Source organism: Nanorana parkeri, unplaced genomic scaffold, assembly GCF_000935625.1.
Source record: "Nanorana parkeri isolate BGI_ZX_2015 unplaced genomic scaffold, ASM93562v1 scaffold292, whole genome shotgun sequence".
Classification (NCBI taxonomy): Eukaryota; Metazoa; Chordata; class Amphibia; order Anura; family Dicroglossidae; genus Nanorana; species Nanorana parkeri.
This window is the reverse complement of record NW_017306560.1, coordinates 399,060-420,078: the sequence shown is the minus strand read 5'-3', so window position 1 is coordinate 420,078 and position 21,019 is coordinate 399,060. Positions and strand designations below refer to the sequence as shown.

Genomic DNA, 21,019 nt, shown 5'->3' with positions numbered 1-21,019 from the left:
GGTGTTTTCTTTTCTAAATCTATTTTTTTAACAGGTATTAATATCAGCATAAAAAATAGACAAAAATAACTGGGGCATTTATTAACCAATTACAGTCAGACGTTACTGAATATAAATGTACATATATTGGGGTACCCGGTAAACACGTACAGACATTTGCAGACGCTTGGTAAACATTAGCAGACATGACAGAAAATAACTGGTAACTGTTAAAAGACCTGAAAGGGCAAAAGGCAAAGAGCTGACATCTCACTCGTTTACAGAATAACATCATGAACGTGACATAAAAGATAAATCTCAATCATGTTGTGTAGTGTTTGGTTCTTTTCATTGTTACAGAGCTGTGTGATAATCTATATACAATCACTACACTCTCAGCAACAATGAAGGGATACATTGCACATTTCCAACAAATCTAATAAAATGTTTGCACTTTGCATGGGTGCAAAATACCTACTGGTTATTGTGGATTTCAATCAGTCCTGACAGAAATGTGGGAAATTATTTTAGAAGTTGCTAGAAGCCATGTTGTTTCCTCAAGCTACCACTACTACAAAAATCAAAAGGCTGCATACTTATTTCTATCGTGACAGGTGCACTTTAAGGCAGATTTAATGAGGGGGATAATTCCCTTTTCTTATCAGAAAAAAATGGTCCTTTCACTGGTTGCTATGAGCTATTGCACATTCATGTTCTTTACAAGGCCTCATCAGTTCAGCCAAATCACAAATTTGAACGTTAGAAAAGAAGCCTAAAATGCAGCAATGCATATTGGCCCATCAGATACATTATGGTATACAATTTACTTAACCCTTTTAAGGTTCATATTGATGGCTTGTAATCCAAAATGAATAAACACCACTCACATGGACTACAGTATGGCTGCATAATCCTGCAGCATGGCGGTAGCTCAGGTGCAGGCTACCAAACGTGCCATTTAATCTGAACGTTCTACAAAGAGCCGCACTCCACTAGACTTGCACCATAGTAAAAACTTTAATTGATGAATCAAACAGTACAAAAACACACTGACAATTTCTCTACGTTGATCCACAGCCTCACACGTTTCAGTCAGATCTCTATGACTAAGCACAAGGGGTGAAACGCGTGATTGTGGATCAATGTGGGGAAATTGTCAGTGTGTTTTTGTACTGTTGGATTCATCAATTAAAATTTTTACTATGGTGGAATTCTTGTTGAATGCGGCTTTTTGTAGAACTTTCATATTGATGGCTGTTTAAGAGATCATTTGAGGCCTGACTGCATCGGGCACAGCCAGAATGCCCCCTCATGCACTGTTTACAGGGCTCACCATACCCTACAAGCAGCAGCACTGCTGTGTGTGCACATGTGCTTGGTTGTTGCACCAAGTGCAGTGCCAAGCTTCTGAAGTGGAATATTAGTATTCCTACAAAGTGCACTGTACTCTTGACTGCCTCTTAAGAGACCACTGATGCAAGGCCCAACTCTCCTAAACTGCAGACAACCATGCATATGAAAACACCTAGTGAGTTTTTCCAACATGTTCAGATACCCAGTAGAGCTCCTTAGAATTTCTAAAGCTCAGGGACAATCAACATTCAGTTTCTAAAGTTGCACTCTCTCCACTCCTCCCATAGTCCATCCTCATGATGGATAGCCTCAATGACCAATAGTAAGTCACCAGAGGCTTGGTCAGGGCCAATAATTATATGTAAATTAGAGCTCCTTAGTCTTTAGGTCTTCTGGAAAGTGCTATAGGATGTCTGACTATACATGGCTGCCTGTAATTCAGGAGAGTTTATGTGAACACAGGTTTATTTTTTAAAATTATGAAATCTGACTGCTTGGTATTGATTACTGCACATCACCACCCTTCAAAGTGAGATTTATTATTTTGGCCTAATTTCCTATAAAAGGGGAAAAATTTATGTTACTTCTTTCAATCTTTCCCTAAAATCACCCCCACTGAGCAATAAGGGAAAACTCGTTCAAGGTATTTTTTTGTCCAATAATCCAAATTTAGTGGCATGGCCAATATTTATTAATGGTCAGCATATGACCAGTGCAATTATAAAGTTCAGCATGAGGTATGAAATTGAAATAGGAAGTTCAGGAAGTCTAACAATGGTCTGGCTGTGCAGAAAGTTGCTAGCAGCAAGGAGGTAGAAACACAAGAGTATAGATCCATAGTAAGACCTTTTTCACGGACTTCAATGCAAGTAAGAAAGATAAATCTCCGTAAATATGTCCACGACCGTGTAAACTAAAGGCTTCTAGTCTCAGACAGGATAGTTAAATAACAAAAATGAAAAAATGAATAAATGCATCTACATTGCAGTAATGGCAATTATTGTATTTTTATACCAAGGATTATTTAAAGGGACAATGTGAACAGTAGAAATATGACACTTGCTACTGCTGGCTTGTCATCTCTACCTTTTCTTTCACTACTTAGAATGTCATCGACCTAAACAAGTCCGCGGTCTCCAACCAATCAAGGAAATGAAGAATAATGATAATGAAGGATAATGGAACTTGCAGTTATACAAACAAGTCCCTAATAACACCTCTCATACTTGTATCCGATAACTTTCCTTAAGGCCCTCTTCACATCAGCGTGTTGCAAAACACACCTTACCATGCCATGTGTTAACAAACCATCTTTGGTGTGCTGCGGTTGCTATTCCTCATCACTAAGCTCTCGATTTGGCAGCGTATTCAAAATGAATGGGTTGTCTTAACGCAATGCACACTAATGAATCAAAACAGCCCAGAGAATGTGAAGGGGGCCTAAAACTGGAAACAGCCATCTTGTAGCTCACGCCATTCACTAGGACCCTCAGCCACCTTTTGCTTCCCTCTGTTGTGCAGAATGCCTCATAGGCTTGAGTAGGTATAACACAAAATACTGTGTCTATAGATGGAGACCGTGAAATGAATCAGATTGGGACTTGAAGCCAGATGGAGACTTTACAGAAAACTAATACTTACACTATGTATGCACTTTAGACCCCCCAGATTGTGTGTTATTTTTTTAATTTAGTTTTTTAAATTGCAAGTCGTCCTTAGCAGCTTCATTCTCTATTCCACACCTGCCACATCCATCCAATAATCTGCATAAAAAGCTTTGTGAAAACATTCAGATTAGAAAGTGTCTGTGCATTTATCGAACATATTTGCACTTCAATACAATCTGCTGTAAACTGCAAGATGGGTGTAATAAAAGCGCACATATTTGAGCGAAAATCAGGATAATATTTTTATGTAGCAGCCTGCAAATAAAATATGAACTACCAACAAAAACTGGGACAACGCTTTTCCAACTTTTTTTTTTATTTCCTTCTATCTACCTCAAAATAGTCTAAATTCAAAAGTCTGTTACATCCTTAGGAGGATAAGACAAACAGTAAATACAGAATATTTCCTTCATTAAAAATAAATTAGAAAAAAGGTAACGGAAAACATAAGGGAAAAAAAGTGGAACAAGGAAAAATAACTAAATAAGTCTGGGTTTTCATCTTGTAACCGGAACAAGGAAAACAGACATGGATTCTTCTTGCTGCTATGTGCTACAGCTCCATTTTCTTTGCCCCAGCTTTATGCAACAAAGGTCTAATATTACCAAAATGAAGACCCACTCTTAAAAAAAAAAAAAAAAAAAAAAAAAAAAGAAGGACAACATATGTTATAATACCCATGACATACATTAAAATGGGCTTTTATAGAGCAAATATAACAAATAGGATTTCTGCTCAGTGCCATAGTTCATAAATAGTTTATTAGGAGTTTATTTCATGGATTGGAAATTGAGGACTTCTCTTTCTTAAATGGTACTTATAATACTTCAGCATATTTTTACTTCTGTTTGCGCTTCACCTTCTTCAGCCTCTGTGTTACTTGGAAGGTACCACTGACCATGTCATTCTCCTTGATAAATAGCAATATGAAAAAGATCTTTATTTGTGAATGTTGCTCTATCAAGAATGTGATTTATTACATTGGCAAGTAGAGGAGCAACCCACTACGAAAAGTAGCAGTCACACAGCACCACGTTGCTTTACCCCCGTTTTAGAGGTGATGGTTAAGGCAGGATAACATCTGCATGTTTTATAACACTGATGCATCACAGCAACGGAGCAAAAAATGTACAATTAAAAAAAAAAACAAAAAAAAAACACTATACACACACACGCACACTCACACAAAATAACATGTTTGCAAGAGTTAATATATAAAATAAATGTAAAATTTACAAACTGCCTCCAGATAAAAAAAAAATGCTGCAGTATCACAGATCGCTTGTGTTGTATTTTCTTGACCTAATACTTAAATATACAAATGAAACCTTCATTACATAACATAGGTAAACCATAAAAGTTATCTGTAAAATCTTTGTAAATCTTCATATTTAGCAAAGCTCTTGTTTTTTGTGTGGACAGGTCATACAAAAACCAGAGAGAGCGTTTTTACTGGCTAACCCAGCAGTCAGCCTCTTAAAGCGAGACAAAAATAATATGGTGATGCCAACAAGTAACTACTTGGCCCCCAAGATGGCTTCCGCTTATAGGTGCCTGTGGTTGGTATCACCTAAAGCTCTAACCAATGGGGGGTTTAGCTGGGTGAGGTGAATTAAGCACATTAATCTCACCTACAGTCCCATTACACGGATTCTCCTGTCCCAATGGTCTTTGAGATGGACAGCTACAGCAGGCATAGAATGCTGGAGGCCGATGTGAAACGGAAAGCATGGAGGCATGCAAGACTAATGCCTACCACACCCTGCCTCACTGAAGGTTTTCCTTCTACCCAACACGCTTCAGTTGCTACTGGATGGAACAAACTGTGTTCACACTATTCTGCTATTTTTTGCTCCATATACCTTCCACAATAAAACAGTATAGGGTACTGCATTACTCCTCAAAAGAACAGCTTTTCTAGTGCATACAGTCATACACACACACACACACACTTTTGTCACCATGGTTAAAAAATGTAAAGAATGAAGAGAATGAAGAGAACACCTGGGGCAGTTTTCGATCCTGATCCATATTTCCTGGGAAATCTCTCATGGATGGAATTCTTTCACTCTGCTCCATTACCAACAAAAAAAACTTGAAATAAAAAAATAAAATAGTTGTCCCACTCTTCTCACATCACAAGTTTAAAACAACATTTCATCCTTGTTTTGTTGGACAGAAACACGTACAATGGCTTAATTTTGTTTCATTTTTTTTCCCGATGATCGCCAGTCTTCTCTGTAATAACCACTGTTCTCATTATATGAGTCCTTCATCATTCAGGTTTTAAAGCTCCCATTGACCGTTTATAAATTCTCTCCATAGTTTATGTCTTCTGTACGGTCAGAAAATATGCCTTGTATATTAATAGTTCATCACCTGCAGGCATGTTGAGTTCTATACGGATATTTCATATGTAGTGCCTCCAACTCCTGTTACCTTCTTAACACTAGAATGCCTGGAAGGACTCACTGTGATGTTACTTTGTGAGCTGGATGTGGATCCCAGCCGACACTCAGACCTTGATAATCCCTTTGGATGTCCATTTATCTTACTATGAGGCATCTTCAGGTCCTCCCTAGAGAGAAGATAAGATTATTATATAGTAACTATTTAAATTAGAAAAACGACCAAGTCTCTACTTTGTTAGCCTCATACAAAATACATACATTAAAAAAAAAAAATAACCGTTAGAAGGGTATTACAGTCCTATCCAATATCAAATATGTGCCTGGCTGTGAAAAGGTTAGTGGCTTTGACCTTGAAGGGTTCTGTTACACACTGGTAATATTTTAGCTGAACACTAATTATTTTGTCAAGTGTGCCAAAAAAAAGGAGGAATACTAGTAACTGATCATGACTAAATTCACACAATAAGAAAGCGCCACTACTGTAAAGAAACCACTCACGTTACTGTTGTCAGCATATCGTGTGTCCGCTGGTCCTACAGCGCCGGGAAAATGTGCAGGGGAACGAACCGAGGACTGTCAGGGGTGATCTATGAACAGCGTGAACTCAGCTGGCCAGGCTGAGCCGCGGCTGCACGAGTATAGGCAGCGTTAGTGCCGGACCGTATGGAGACCCCAATAGTCTGTGGGGGTGGTGTCTCAGGAATGTCAAAAACAAAGGGGAATGAAAAGAGCAGGACAAGGGTAGTGTCCACTGCCGGCGGCTACGCGTTTCGAGGCTCTGCCTCTTTGTCAAGCCTCAATTGAAATTAAAAGCTATTGCCCTTTCAATTGAGGCTTGACAAAGAGGCAGAGCCTCTTTATACATTTATAAATGTATAAAGGTGCACAGGGCTTTACAAAACAAAGGGAGACAGTGCAGTTACAATACTGTTCAAGACAAGAGGGCTAGGAGAGCCTTGCTCAATTGTTTGAGCTAAGATCCTTAACTCTTTTAGTAGATCAGCCCAAGTGTCTCTCAAATCTGTACTCATATGCCACCAATAGTCACAGTGATGTGATGGTAAGATTTGAAGACTGGTTTGATTAACAATATAATGTCTGCATCCTATTAATACAGACCTTTCTTGACAATGACAAATCTACAGCCAATAAAATTGATATGCAGTGTACTGCTACTGTTAAACATATTCTGAGAAATGCCATCTGTTAAATTATCTCCAATGTTCAAAAGAATTATGTAACTGTCTTTGATGTGGACACAGGAGAAGAAGAAATACTCTAAATACAATATTTCCCTGTAAGCCATTTATTACTGGCACAGTAATGCCTAAATGGTAGCATTCCTAGTTCTATATGTCCATTGATGAATGTGACGAAGTGAATATATTAGTTTTTTGTTTTACGGAGATACAATACTGTGCAAAAGTTTAAGGCACTTGGGGAAAAAAGCAATAAGGTGAGGGTGCTTTTGGTAAAAATAATGGAATAGCTTTTATTGACAGCTATACCAGGGGTCATCAACCTTAAACACTCAAAGAGCCATTTGGATCGGTTTCCCACAGAAAAGAAAACACCGGGAGCCACAAAACCTTTTTGACATCTAAAACGAAGATAACACTGCATGTATAGTTTTTTTTTTACCTTTATGCTATGTATAGCATGTATATAGGTATATCTGGGCTTAGTAACGCACCGGACTCAGGGCTTAGTAACGCACCGGACTCAGGGCTTAGTAACGCACCGGACTCAGGGCTTAGTAACGCACCGGACTCAGGGCTTAGTAACGCACCGGACTCAGGGCTTAGTAACGCACCGGACTCAGGGCTTAGTAACGCACCGGACTCAGGGCTTAGTAACGCACCGGACTCAGGGCTTAGTAACGCACCGGACTCAGGGCTTAGTAACGCACCGGACTCAGGGCTTAGTAACGCACCGGACTCAGGGCTTAGTAACGCACCGGACTCAGGGCTTAGTAACGCACCGGACTCAGGGCTTAGTAACGCACCGGACTCAAATCGGCATCGCAAATCGTATGTGCAGGAGAACTGATCTGCCCTGGAACCGCTGTTCGGTCCTGAAATGTCACTTCTATCTGACTGAGTGCGATCTCGCATTCCACCCCACTCACAAAGTCGGATAGAAGTGACATTTCAGGACCGAACAGCTGTTCCAGGGCAGATCAGTTCTCCTTTACATACGATTTGCGATGACGATCTGCCCTGGAACAGCTGAGAAAGCGTTGGAATGCTTCACCTATTAGCGTTCACATGTTCCACCGCAGAAAAACTGGGCGGGATTACATTGAAATGTGTGAACAAGTCACCGGTCACACATTCCAACCTAGTCACAAACTTTGGTAGAACAGCGGCCCTGTCTAATCATTTAATCAGAGAAATAGATTATAAAAAGGCAACATTACAGTGTAACGTTCCCCATTATAATCCACTTTTCTAATTACATTAAATAACAGCACACAGTGTGCAGTTACACCCGTACCACCCCCACCGCACCGGCTGCACTTGCGGTACTTCGGCCCCTGGACCGGGAGCTGCAGCAGAGGGATGAAAGAGCCACATGCGGCTCCGGAGCCTCAGGTTGCCGACCCCTGAGCTATACCAAACAAGTGCTAATGATCAAAATAACATTTAGTTAAATCACATTAAATCTAACAGAATCGGCTGTACCACAGGACACAGTTCAATGCAAAAAATCTTAAACAATTGCAAGACTGACAACAGCAATGGTGGTCTTCCTGCATCAATGAAATCTCTCACAGGCAGAAACTTAGTGCAGCAGACGAGACATCATGCTGACTGCCCTTTGCAAACAGAAGATGTCCAGTGGCACCATAACCTTACACTCGGCAGAAACCAGCAGGACCCTTGTCAGAAGCCTGGTCAGAAGTGGTCTTCATTCAAGACTTTTGGCTAAAAAGCCATCATTCTGAAATGAAGAAAAGTGACCCGCCTAAGCAAAGAAAAACCACAAGAACTGAGGTGCAGAAAAATGGCAGCAAGTGCTTTAGACTGAAGAGTCCACATTTTAAATATCTGGCTGTAACAAAAGGCATTTTGTTTACCAAAGGCCTAAAGAGCAGTACAACGATGTGCATGCAGGACACAGGCAAAATGCTGGAGGATCCGAGCAGGTTCAGGGCTGCATTTCGACACATGGATTTGGGCAGAATTAATGGTCTCTTCAATACTGGAAAGTACAGGCAGATACCTATCCATTATTCAATACCATCAGGGGGGTGTCTGATTGCTCCTAAATTCATTTTGCAGCAGGACAATGACCCCGAACATACAGCCAAAGTCAAAAAAATATATTCACCAAAAACAACAAAAAAGGGGTCTTGAGATAGTATGACCCACAAAGAGCCCTGATCTCAACACCACTGAATCAGTCTGGGATTATATGCATAGACAAAAGCAACTGAGATAGCCTTGTGGTTAGTCTTCCTAGGTGATGGGAACAACCCTCCTGCCAAGTTTATAAAAAAAAAAAAACTGTGTGTAAGGGTGCCCATACATTGGTTGAATTTCGGACAGTTTTTAATGTACCGGCTGAAATTCGCACTATGTGTGGGGTTGTCGGCTCCCTTTCAGGCAACATTCCTCGATCGATCAGAGTTCTGATTGGGTATTTAGACAGGTGCTGGCGGCACCTGGCAGAATACAATGTAAACAGCGGGATTCCTCAGCTTTGTAAGTTGTTAATATTTGCAATTTAATTTTTTGGGTGATTGGAAGCCAGTGCAGGGATTGGCAGAGGGGAGTTGCAGACACTGAGTGGTTGGTTAGGTGGATGAGTCTAGCAGCAGCATTCATGATAGACTGAAGGGGGGATAGCAAGTGCCTAAAACTCTTGCACAGCACTGTATATATTATGAAATAATCTTAACAAAGCCTGCTTATGTAATGACATGTTTTTATATTTAAACCATATGTATAATGTGATTACATAAGCAGTCGAGGTTCCTAATTTAAAACACAATACTGTCTTAAGTGTAAATAGTTTTAGCTTAACTTTTTACATTATGAATGTAGTCAGCTTAACGTAAATAAACATGTGCGCTATTCCCAAAACCCCATATCCCTTCGGGTGCTACAATACGTGCCATGCTGTTGTAGTTCTAGATCTAGTGTAAACGTAAGACTACAGGATTAAAGTGCTCAACAGGTTAGGATATGTATTGGTAACACACAGCAAAGTAAAGGAATTTAGTTAAAGTCATCATTACAGCTACACTCCTATAACCTGCCTAGGCAAAATCACAGCTGTAAAGATCACTCATTTTTTAACAAAACTCCTCTACTTTGCAGGCGTGTTCTTTCCATTGGTACAGCGAGCTGTGTAATTGTCTACAAAGGTGGGGATATTTGGATGGATACAGCATACTGTAGCCTTTGGTGAGAAGAACACTTCGATAAGGGAGCCTGGAAGAAACCCAAGTGAACACAAAGCGGTCTTTCAATTGGTTTTACAGGGATGTGGGAAATTATATATTAGGTGCTTACGATTTGCTTTTGATAAAAGAGAATCCAGATACTACACCAAATTTTTGAAGGGTGAGAAAATGGTTAGGGATAGAGATAAAAGGAACATAGAGATGGGACATAATTTTCAAGCAAGGTTATTTTGTGATGATGGCCAGCCACCTTCACCTCAGAGATATCAGTATTCATTCTGATTAGGTGAGCTAGTGGTTCTATAGCCAGACTATGGGAAAGTGGACATCCCTATCATGTTCCTCTAGCTATGGGGAATGTATGAGAGCAGTATACAAAATACTTTATGAAGGCAGACTGGTGGGAATTCAGTGCCTGTATCTCCAGAATGAAGAAGAGGTATTCCTTTGACAAGGAGTCGAATGCTTTTATGATGTCCAACGACAAGAGCATGGCAAGGAAAAAAAGTTGTTTGGCAATATGAATCAAACGTAAGATCCTTCTGATGTTGTTGCTTGATGTATAGGGGGAGAAACCCGACTTAAGTCTTTGTCTATTAAAGAGCTTAAATCTGAAAGCAAGAATTTTGGCCAGTATCTTTATATCTGGGTTGATCAAGCATATAGGTAGGAAACTGACCCATGAGGCAGTATTGGTGTTGGGTTAGGGAGCATACATACATAGAGAGTAAGTGAGTTTTCACAAAATAATTTCAGAAGAGATTTCTTAAAAGACTATGGACATTGGGAGAGTCAATATTTGCAAAAAAAAAACGGTCAGCTGTTTGTTGAAGAGGTTTGAAGCTGAGTAATGGTATGAATGTGTTTAGGGTTACTGGTAAGGGTTTCTTTTGTTGTCTTAATGTGAATAGGTTTAAAACAAGTGATCTGGGTCTTGTAACGTATTAGCAAGTAGTACGGCTTGCTTGTTTCCTTTATATAGAATTTGTGTTCTAATCATTTGATACGTCTTAAAGCAGCTTGTGTATTGCAGAGATCTAGTGCAGTTTTAATTCTTGATAGAGGTGTTCTGTTTGCAGTCAGGTGGCATAATCAGATTCCAGTTCTTTTATACGTGCTTCTCTATGTTTTTATTTTGTTGAGAAGCCTTCCGATTAGGGAGCTCCCCAATAACCACTTTATGTGCCTATGAAAGTGTAATTGGGGAAAAAACTGAATCGGTATTTTTGTTAAAAGAATTCTCGCAGAGCATGTTGTATAGAGAAAAACATCTTTTAGGACCTAATTGAATAAGGAGGGAGGGGGAGTGATGGTGTTCAAGGTGACTAAGATGGAGTCGTGATATGACCAGGGAAATTGCTTGCTGCAGAAAGAAGGGGGAGGAGAGTCATACATAAAGAAATGGTCTATGCAAGAAAAGGAGATATGAGGTGAAAGTTGAACATGTAGTCTTTTGTGAGCATTTACATTTCTCCACCAATCTATCAAATCATATTGTTAAGGGCTTTGAGATCTCTAGATGTTGGAAGCAGGGTGGCAGCAGAAGTGGGTCTGCTGGGGTCATGTTTGTCCCTGTGTGGATGCAAGACCACATTAGTGTCTCTGCATGTGTCTAGCGAGCATCTTTAACAAGTGAGAGAAAACCTGTTTTTTGTGCATATTACAAAGTGATCGTTAAATTTCCCCAACCTGGCCTATGTGGGAATGTAAGGTAAGGGTTGAGGGGAGGACGGATGGGAAAACAGACGGGAAGAGTTGAGAGGTCTGCCGAGAGGGGGAAAAAAAAGGAAGGGGTGTGTAAGTGTGAGAATTGGAAGTAAAAAGAAGTTGTAGGTAATATGCACTAGGGTGATCTAATCCAGCTGGATTGTACTGTATGAAATGGGAAGGGGGAAGGCCAGAAAACTGTCAGGCCTATGGATGCCCTATACCAGCAAAACATATAGAGGCTCAGTCTACAAGTGTAGCAGGGCAGTATGCCATAATAAAGGCTGATGGGGCATCACCATGCACATCTTAAAGAAGAACCCTGGGCACAAAATTTCTTAACCCTTGCAGTGGGCTACCCCCGAACTGCATGAATTAAGTGTTCTTTTTTTGTCTAGGGATTAAAATAAAGTAATACTCACCTGACTGTTGCAGCTAGCTGGCTGTTAGACCAGCCCCTGCCATCTCGCTCCAGCTGTCTAAGGTCCTGCGAGTCATCATGTCCTATACACTGTATAGGACATGAGGAAGCCAAGGGACATTCCTTCCGTAGTTTCTTCTTTAAATGTTACGGGACATGGAGTGTTAACTATATCAAAGAACTTGTTAGAAGAGAAACACTCTCATAGTATAAATCGCTTGTCTCAATAGAGCCTCTGACTGCTGTCATGTGTGCAAAACAGACTTCACAAGCATGCTTGGGGCACTCAAAACTACTAAAGCAAATGGGCAAGCAATTAGTCAGAAGATCAGCAATGATAACATACTTATTCAGCACAGGTTTCCTTTAATCCCATGCCACCCAGCAAGTTAACACCTTCTTGCCAATCATCTCATTTACAACACACCAATTTCAAGGCGACTGTCAACAAAAGGTTAAATTACTAAAGTAGCATAAAATGGAAACTGCAAAAAATAATAAATTGCTAATGTAGTTAAGCCCTTAATTTTTTAAAAATCATTATTACCACCGGTATTTATACAGCGAGACAATTTTACACAGCGCACATTCACATTAGTCTCTGCCCTCAAGGAGCTTACAATCTAAGGTTCCTATCCCACATGCATACATGCATACAAGGGCCAATTTTGACAGGAGCCAACTAACCTTCCAGCATGTGCTTGGAGTGTGGGAGGAGAGCGGAGTACCCAGAGAAAAACCCACGCAAGCACAGGGAGAACGTGCAAACTCCTTGCAGAACGCTAACCACTACGCCACTGTGGTGCCCAATTATTTTTCTCCCTAGTTGCCTTACTTCACACAAATAGTATTGCCATATTGTTACTGATAAAGAAATATTTTTAATGTGACATTCTTCCTACTCTATCCCAAAAAAATTATTTTGGCTTTAGGAGATACCAAGTTTACCCTTTGACATATACAGCAGGCAAGGAAGGAAAAAGCTAAATTGTTGAAAAGCTTTAACATAATATCAGCTGGGGTGATATCAGCCATTTTGGATCAACAAACTAAGCAATATAAAATCCTGGGGCCCAATTGTATTCTCTTAGATTACTCTAAAAAACTACTTTTTTACTATCATATCATAAAAGTAAAACATTTCAGACTTGTGACTTTCATCAGGTGCACGTTACGGAGGCCACATGTCTGCAACACAGTGCTGTTAAACTGTGGTAATGCAATAAAAAAACAAAACAAAAAGGCAGTAATGCCAGAAAAAAGTGTAGACTAGTCCTAGGAAGTTGTTACTTTGTAAGGGGATAAATGTCATGGATTGAAGTCTTTCCATCTTTTCCTTTAATCTAATTGCTATAGCCATGTTTTGTAAGAACACCAGCCAGTCTTTTTTCTATGGATTTTTACATCATGATGTAGAGGCATTCCACATCTCAACCGCTATTCTTTTATAACACCTTCATAAACTCAATCTCTCATTCACAGCTGATGTCCTCTTATCATTTGTAAATTATTTATGATAAAAAAAAAAAAATTCTGATCTTGGAAATATTTAAACATATTAATAGCACATAAATAGTAGGGATGCACCGATATATCGGCCCGAAAATGGCACTTTTGGCATAGTGCCGAAAGTGCCATTTTCCTGCCGATACATCGGCGCATCCCAGGTTTCTTTCCTCCCTGCTGGGCGCTGCTCTGTGTCCCCGCGGGGGAAGCGAGAAAGTGTCACAGACGGCCGAGCGCTGCGAGCGGCCAGCGTCTCCTCCCACACCGCTCAGCCTCCTATCACAGTGCGGCAGAGCAGTGTGTGGGCGGAGACAGGCCGCGCTGTCACCGGAGGATGAGCTCTCCTCCCTTCACCGCCCCGCCTCCTGTGACAGCGTGTCAGAGAGGAGAGCGAGGTACAAACACTCAGGGATCAGTGATCGCTGAGTGTTTGTAGATAATTGAGGACATGGTATGTTAACTATATGCTCAATTATGAAGGAATGGGAGTGATCTACATCACCCCCACTCATTCATAGTTGTTTGATTAATTATAAACGCACATACAGATCCAACTACATTGGCCTATACACATAATAATATGTAATAATAGTAATAAAATGAACCAGGGTTTTCCCCAGCCCTAAAAATATTTTAAAAATTAGAAAAAATTAAAATAAAAAACATTTTCGGTATCGGTTTCCGTTTCAGCCTGACAATTTTTTTTATTTCGGTTTTAAAATTTCCATTTCGGTGCACCTCTAATAAATAGTGCACTGCGCTTGTAGGTTTAAAACATGCAGAAAAACACTACCAAATAAAATACTTTCCTTATAGCACAATGTGATATTCCATCTAAATAAAGTGCTTATGCTTATTGCCAGCTCTCATCTTTCTTGTGGTTGGGCTCACCGCGACTACATTCCGCTCTCTACAATGTTCTAGTTTCCTTTTCTGGTTTCTCTTTCCTTTTTTCTTCTCACTGTTCCTCCCTTCTGTTTTCTTCTCCCGTTTGACCTTGTTTGAATACTTTCCTCATTAGTTTGGAATTTGTTTCTTTCTTGCTGACATAGGCATACTTAGACCCCAATCTGGTTTTTTACTGCTGTAGTAAAGGGTCTTTGTTCTGGTTTGTGTTTGGATACAAGTCATGTTTGTTATGTTTATATTGTTTTGTTACTTTTGTAAACTGCAAAACCTTTAATAAACAGATATTCACTCTAAAGTGCTTGTGAATATAAGCGTAAATATTTTTCATCAAAAAACATTTCAGTGATCATAGTGACATGTGCAAAACAGCAAATTCTTATCATAAAAAAGTCCACTGTATTGAATATAAAAGTGACATGTGCAAGACAAAGTCCATAAGCCCTCGTTCACACCTGAACGTTTTGTAGCGTGTTCTACGCTCGACGAACGCTCTACAAAACGCTGAAAAATATAAATCCCATTGTATTCAATGGTCTCGTTCCCACCTTGGCGTATTTCCGCCCGTCCCTAACGCGCTACAAAACGGGCCACGCCTGAAAAGGTACAGGTACTACTTTGGGCCGCTTTGTTGCGCGTTTCCATTGGGAAGTAGCCTTCGGAAACGCGTGACTTTTTTACCGCGAATCGCGGTAAAAACGCGACAGACGCGCATATGCAATACGCCTAGGTGTGAACGAGACCTAATCACGCCAATCCGTGACTGCGACTCAAAAACCTCAATCTTCAGTGCTACTTCTAGTCCTCCTTATTCACCCTCAGTGATAATGCAGGGTCCGCACTAACCACTAATGAACGACCCCTTTGCAGGATGGTCCTATATTGTTTTAGTATAGTGTAGGCTTCCTCTCAGTATCCCCCCACTCCAACCAGTAATGATCCAGGGTAACACTTCCATAGATAATATCAGTAACGATCTGGTATATCCCAATCAGTCTCCCAAGTATACTCAGAAAGTAAACAGATACAGCCTCATCGCATAGTATGTAAAAACCACGCTTTATTAAAAAGATAAAAACTACTCACATGGCCAATAAAAACAAATCGCATATAAGATCAAACAGCGTCCGTCCAGAGTCTCTCTCTCCATGCTGCTCAGTGACGTGATGACGTCAGCATGTGCACCGCCTATCGACGCATTTCATCACCAGGACTTCCTCTGGATGGATACGCATGCTGATACTAACAAGTCCTTACATTTTGGAGCAACACTAAGGCGTAATCTGTTTTTTCAACCATTAGGTGTCTTCCTAGTACATCAATTATATCTTCTCTAAATGGTTTAAAACTTGTAATATCCTATACAGCCTCTAGATGTCTCCACATATAGTGACAAACAGAAAAGAATTCTAAAAACAGATGAAAGTATGTATATATATATATATATATACATATATATACACACACACACATACACACATATACATACAAACACATATACATACACAGACACACACACATATATATACACTTTCATCTCAGTTTTTAGAATTTTTAATCTCTGGTTTTTTTTTTACTATATGTGGAGACCATCTAGGAGGTTGTATAGGATATTACAAGTTTTAAACCATTTAGATCAGTGGTTCTCAACCTGTATAACCTCAGGACCCACATTTGTCCTTGGTGGGTCCTGAGAAAAACTAATCGCAATGCAGTACTGCATGTTCCGATCAAACTGTGGGCGGGAGGTGTGTTTGTGGAGCCATTCAAATGAATGGCAATGCAACGCACTTCCCGCACCAGAACAGTAGGTGCGATTGCGTGGTAGTTTGCGATTAAAACACTGACAGACACACACAACCACAGACACAATCTCACACACACATTCCGGATGGAGCTCCATCCATATGTGCATTGCTTGTACAGCTCCCTTGCACTCCCTGTAGAGGTGCCGGGAGCCAGAATGTGATGTCACTCAGGTCACGCGAGGGAGCTATAAGCAATGCTTGTATGGATGGAGCTCCCTCATGGATATACACCCCCTGCCCACCCCACCTCAAGCTGGCACTCGACGCCAGGCAGCATATTTTGAATGGCTACTCGGCACGAGAACTGACAGTGCTGCGCGCTATGGCGGAGGGTCACGACCCACCAGTTGAGAACCACGGATTTAGAGAATAAATAATGTACTAGGACACCTAATGGTTGAAAAACAGATTACGCCTTAGTGTTGCTCTAAAATGTAAGGACTTGTTGGTATCAGCATGTGCACCATCCAGAGGAAGTCCTGGCGATGAAATGCGTTGATAGGTGGTACAACCTGCTGATTGGCCATGTGAGTAGTTTTTATAGACTATGCGATGAGGCTGTATCCGTTTCCTTTCTGAGTGTACTTGGTAGACTGACTGGGATAACACTGAGGGTGAATAAGGAGGACTATAAGTAGCACTGAAGATTGAGGTCTTTGAGTCACGGATTGGAGTGATTTATGGACTTTGTTGTCTTGCACATGTCACTTTTATAGTGGACTTGTGTATGATAAGAATTTGCTATTTGGCATGTCACTATCATCACTGAATGTTTTTTAAAAGAAAAATATTTACATTTATAAGCACTTTAGGTGGAATATCACATTGTGCTATAAGGTTTTTTTTAATGGTGTTTTTATGCATGTTTTAAACCTACAAGCGCAGTGCACTATTTATGTACATATGAAGGTATAACATACATTCTCAGCACAGTAGCTCATGAGGTTTTATCGATTTAACTACAGCTCAGATCAGATATTCTTTTATATAATAGCACATTGTGATTTAATGCAGTTGCAATCCAAACATACAAAGCTACATAACAGAACAGCTTACCTTTGACCCGTGATGGAAGGTCCTTCTGCAAATTCCATGGTGTTAAGAAATGTGACAGATTTTGCTCCCCCATAAGAGGGAGACCTAGGTATACCAGAGGGTGATGATGGAGCATGATGGCCAGGGGACTTGTATGACCCATTGCTCACTCGCCCTTGTAAGGGTTGGTGACTTTGAATATTGTTATTGGCTAGGTCAGCCTGTAAAGAAGTGGTGGAAGTCCTAGGTGCTCTGGAGACTCCACTGGAAAGAGAGGACACAGAGGACTGAAGAATAGGATTTCTGGAACTGAAAGTGACTGCCCCAGCCAGCAGATTGTCCTTCGAACCATACCGTCCTGAAGCAGCACGAGGATTCTCTGAGAGTGAACTGACCTGCTGTAGGCTGTATGTGCTCGGGGTATCATAGACCCCTGAGTCTGCAAACACAGAATTTGTGTGAGAATGTAGTAATTTTTCCCGTTCCTCCATCTCCTTCCTTTCCTGGATAGAGGCCATTATGGATTTGGAGAGGTTATCATAGCGCACAGGGGAAGGCTCTCGCTGATGTCCAGACGCCCTGTTCAGTACAGGGCTGAAACTCTGCACCGGTTGGCGCTCTGCTCCTCGTAGGTGGCACATTTTGGCAGACATGTATGGCGAGTGGTAACCCACAGAACCAGCGGCAGTGTGTGCAGTACATTTAGCGGTTGCTGGAGACATTGGGTTGAGCAAGCTGTCATAAGATAAGCTCCCATTACGGTTAGAGATGGCATTGGGGGAAAATACACTCTTGTATGGTATATTTGGGTCACCCTCGGATTTCACCATTTGGAGTGGAATCTTCTCTGACTCACGACGCCCAGAATTCTTCAGGCTCAGCGAGCGAGTGTTGGCAGTGAAGCTGTCTAGCTGCAGAGGGGATGACTGGTAAGACTTATGCAGAGAGTTCTTACGATACTCTTGGAAATCTAGGTTGGGTTCCGACTGATAATCGTGAGTGCGGCAATCTTCCTCCAAAAAAACGTTGTCCTTTAAACATTCTTGCATAGCAATCTGTAATCAGAGGAATACTTTAGCGTGCGTTTACAGCTTCTCTTGCTACCTTGTTTACCAATACAACTATAAAACTGTATTGTCTGTAATTGAATAAAAATTGGGATTCCAGCCATTAAAACAACAGGGTAATTTAAACTTTTCAACAGAAAATATTGCTCCTGAAGTTTAGAAGGAAATCAGTTAGTGCACTTTAAGCCAGATCTTACTCTTATTGAGACTGGGCATTATAATGGTTGCTTGCATTATGCAGCCATAGTTTTACACAAATACATTGTGAAAACAATAACAATAAAATCACCTGCCTAGGTAGTTGTAAAAAGGCATTGTTGCCATCCCAAGTGGTGTTTTTCTCCCCTTCTTCAAACTGACCATTATGGGCCAGTCTATTCCAGTCACTCGCAGCCAGTGACTCCTCATGAATGTCAGTTCTCTGTACAAGAGAGAGTAGGTCCCACCTATGTGGACCACATTTATTCCAGTCAAATGTCAACTGGTTAGTGTACCATATTTTTGGTCAACCCCTTAGTAGTGTGAGCTTAGTGTTCCTGCGGTGAAAAAAAAAAAGTTTAACACCAATGTGTCCACCAGACCATGAAATATAATCTTCTGCTGGAGTTAGTCTTTAATCACCGGCATTACTATCCACTGCACCCAAATAAGAGGAGAGACTGGGCTTTAATGCCTAGTGCATGGTACAGTGTGGGATAAAATACTGCACCTCCATTTACATGCGGAGACTTCCAGTGGAAACCTTCCTATCCCATCAATTCACAAGCTAAAAGGACATTTGCAAAGAAACAAGTAAAGGGCAGGGCAGGGCGCCAAGCTATGATCTAGAATGAGTTTCAAAAACCAATGCAACTAAAAAGACGAAGAAGGGGTATGATATATAATAATTAGGGATGCACCGATACCAAGTAGAGTACTCGGTACAAGTACAGATACTTTGAGCTCCAAGACTAGACTAGAGAAAAACTCAAAAGTTAGGAGACAGCTGTCATTTGTAAGGAGCACACGGAGCTTCTGGGATTTGTACATCTGTTTTAATGTAGGATTTTGTTTTTATAAATATAAAGGAATGCACCGATACCAGTTTTGCGAGTACAAATACAAATTGTTTGTCATGTGACAGTTTTTCTAAAACATCGACTAATGATTTCAGGACATTGTTCAAAGGTCACATGATGTATTTGCTATTTACCTGTTCCGTAGCTGGATGGTAGTGAACTTTGGGGTTTGCTCCAAATCCTGGACGATATTTATACATGGCTGGAGTCGGGGGGTTCATCATTTTTGGTGATAATCCACTGTCTAAAAGTGGAAATACATAAAATTAACATTTTAGGGGGGGAAAAACCTGTTATTCAAATAAATAATGTTACTTTGATGTCACTATTGTGACCTCAGTAGAATTAAAATAGAAAAGAATAATGTGGATGCTCCAAAATGAAAAAATATCAAAACATATATCGAAAGAAAAACTGAGATATACTGTATTTCTACGTATAGATAAAGATGGTTTTGAAGTGTGAGAATATTACATTTTGAGAACTAGAGGACACACGTTTTTGTGCCTTTTTTTTGAAAGCACATGGAGGAGTATTTCAATTTGTTATATATAAGGCCAAATGCACATAGGGCTAATAGCTGTGGCTACTGCAGGTTTTTGCCACGTGAATACGCAGATGCAGCTTTTATCTGCATGTGCATGTGGCCTAAAAGTATTGATATTATTCACAGATCTGTAAATGTGAAATAGGGAAACAAAACAAAAAAAAATCAAATTAGGATTCTAGGTGGAGGCATTTTACTACACACAACCAGCTTCCTATAAGTAATCTGCAAGCAACCTCCTTAGCCTCAAATGGCTGATAAGCTCAGATCAGCATTCAACTACATAACAATTGTAAATAAAATGTCACAGATTTGGGAAGGTTGTGATTCCACATACCTTTTAATCTGGTTATTGATATTTGGTTCCTAATTGCCACAGATGGTTAATGCAGTCTGCGACACTGAATTTCTACTTGGTGTTAAAACAGAAAATGTATCCTACATACAGCCTAGTCCTGTCACCACATCTGCATTTTTCAGTTGCTTTCATATCTACAGCTAAAATAGCTGTTCAGAATCTGGAAAGAACTGAAATCAACACATAATGAGGCAGTCTACATGTCAAATGGTCAGTGTGCCCAACTACGGTCAGATGAACAAAGTGTAGGAATCATACTGTCACTGTTCTGACTGCCCTAAAAACAAAAAAGTAAAATCTGACCGGCTGCTAATAGCTATTGCATTGTGCATGTCATTGCTGCTTTTTGCATTATCAAATGAGCTTGTTAATATATATATGATGTAACTTCTGTGCATAATGCAACCAGATGACAAAAACTTTGTGTCTCTGTAAAATGCCTAAAGACCTAAACAAGCAAGATTTACGATAATGATCTAATGATGACATTTACACGTAGCTGGGTACAAATCGCACAAAATATTGCGCAGTAAAAGATCAAAGATAAAGTCAGCATTGTAAGGATAGCATTTTGCTACATACAGATGACTTCCACTGCCCTACTAGAATGTTGGAAGACATTTCTGAGCATGCATGTTACTGGCTTTGGTCATAGTGGATCCAGTAGGTTTTTCCTGCATCTTGAAATAACAGGGGGGTTTCTTAATGTTGCTGTATGCTCAGAAAACATTATGTGCTGAATGCTTTAAAGCATTAAGAGCCCACATACATTATATATATATATA

At 40.3% G+C, this 21,019-nt stretch overlaps 1 protein-coding gene across 1 annotated transcript in view; it reads right to left on the bottom strand.

Annotated features, from left to right (window-relative positions):
* Window positions 1-4,935: 4,935 nt before the first annotated feature.
* Window positions 4,936-21,019, bottom strand: part of ZDHHC8 (zinc finger DHHC-type containing 8) — a 103,551-nt gene continuing 87,467 nt past the window's right edge. The window contains exons 10-12 of the mRNA XM_018557621.1: window positions 19,464-19,573; window positions 17,226-18,259; window positions 4,936-5,577 (exon numbers count right to left, since the gene is read on the bottom strand). Coding sequence (XP_018413123.1) covers window positions 5,397-5,577; window positions 17,226-18,259; window positions 19,464-19,573 — 1,325 coding nt within the window. The 3' untranslated portion in view covers window positions 4,936-5,396. The remainder of the gene's footprint in view (window positions 5,578-17,225; window positions 18,260-19,463; window positions 19,574-21,019) is intronic.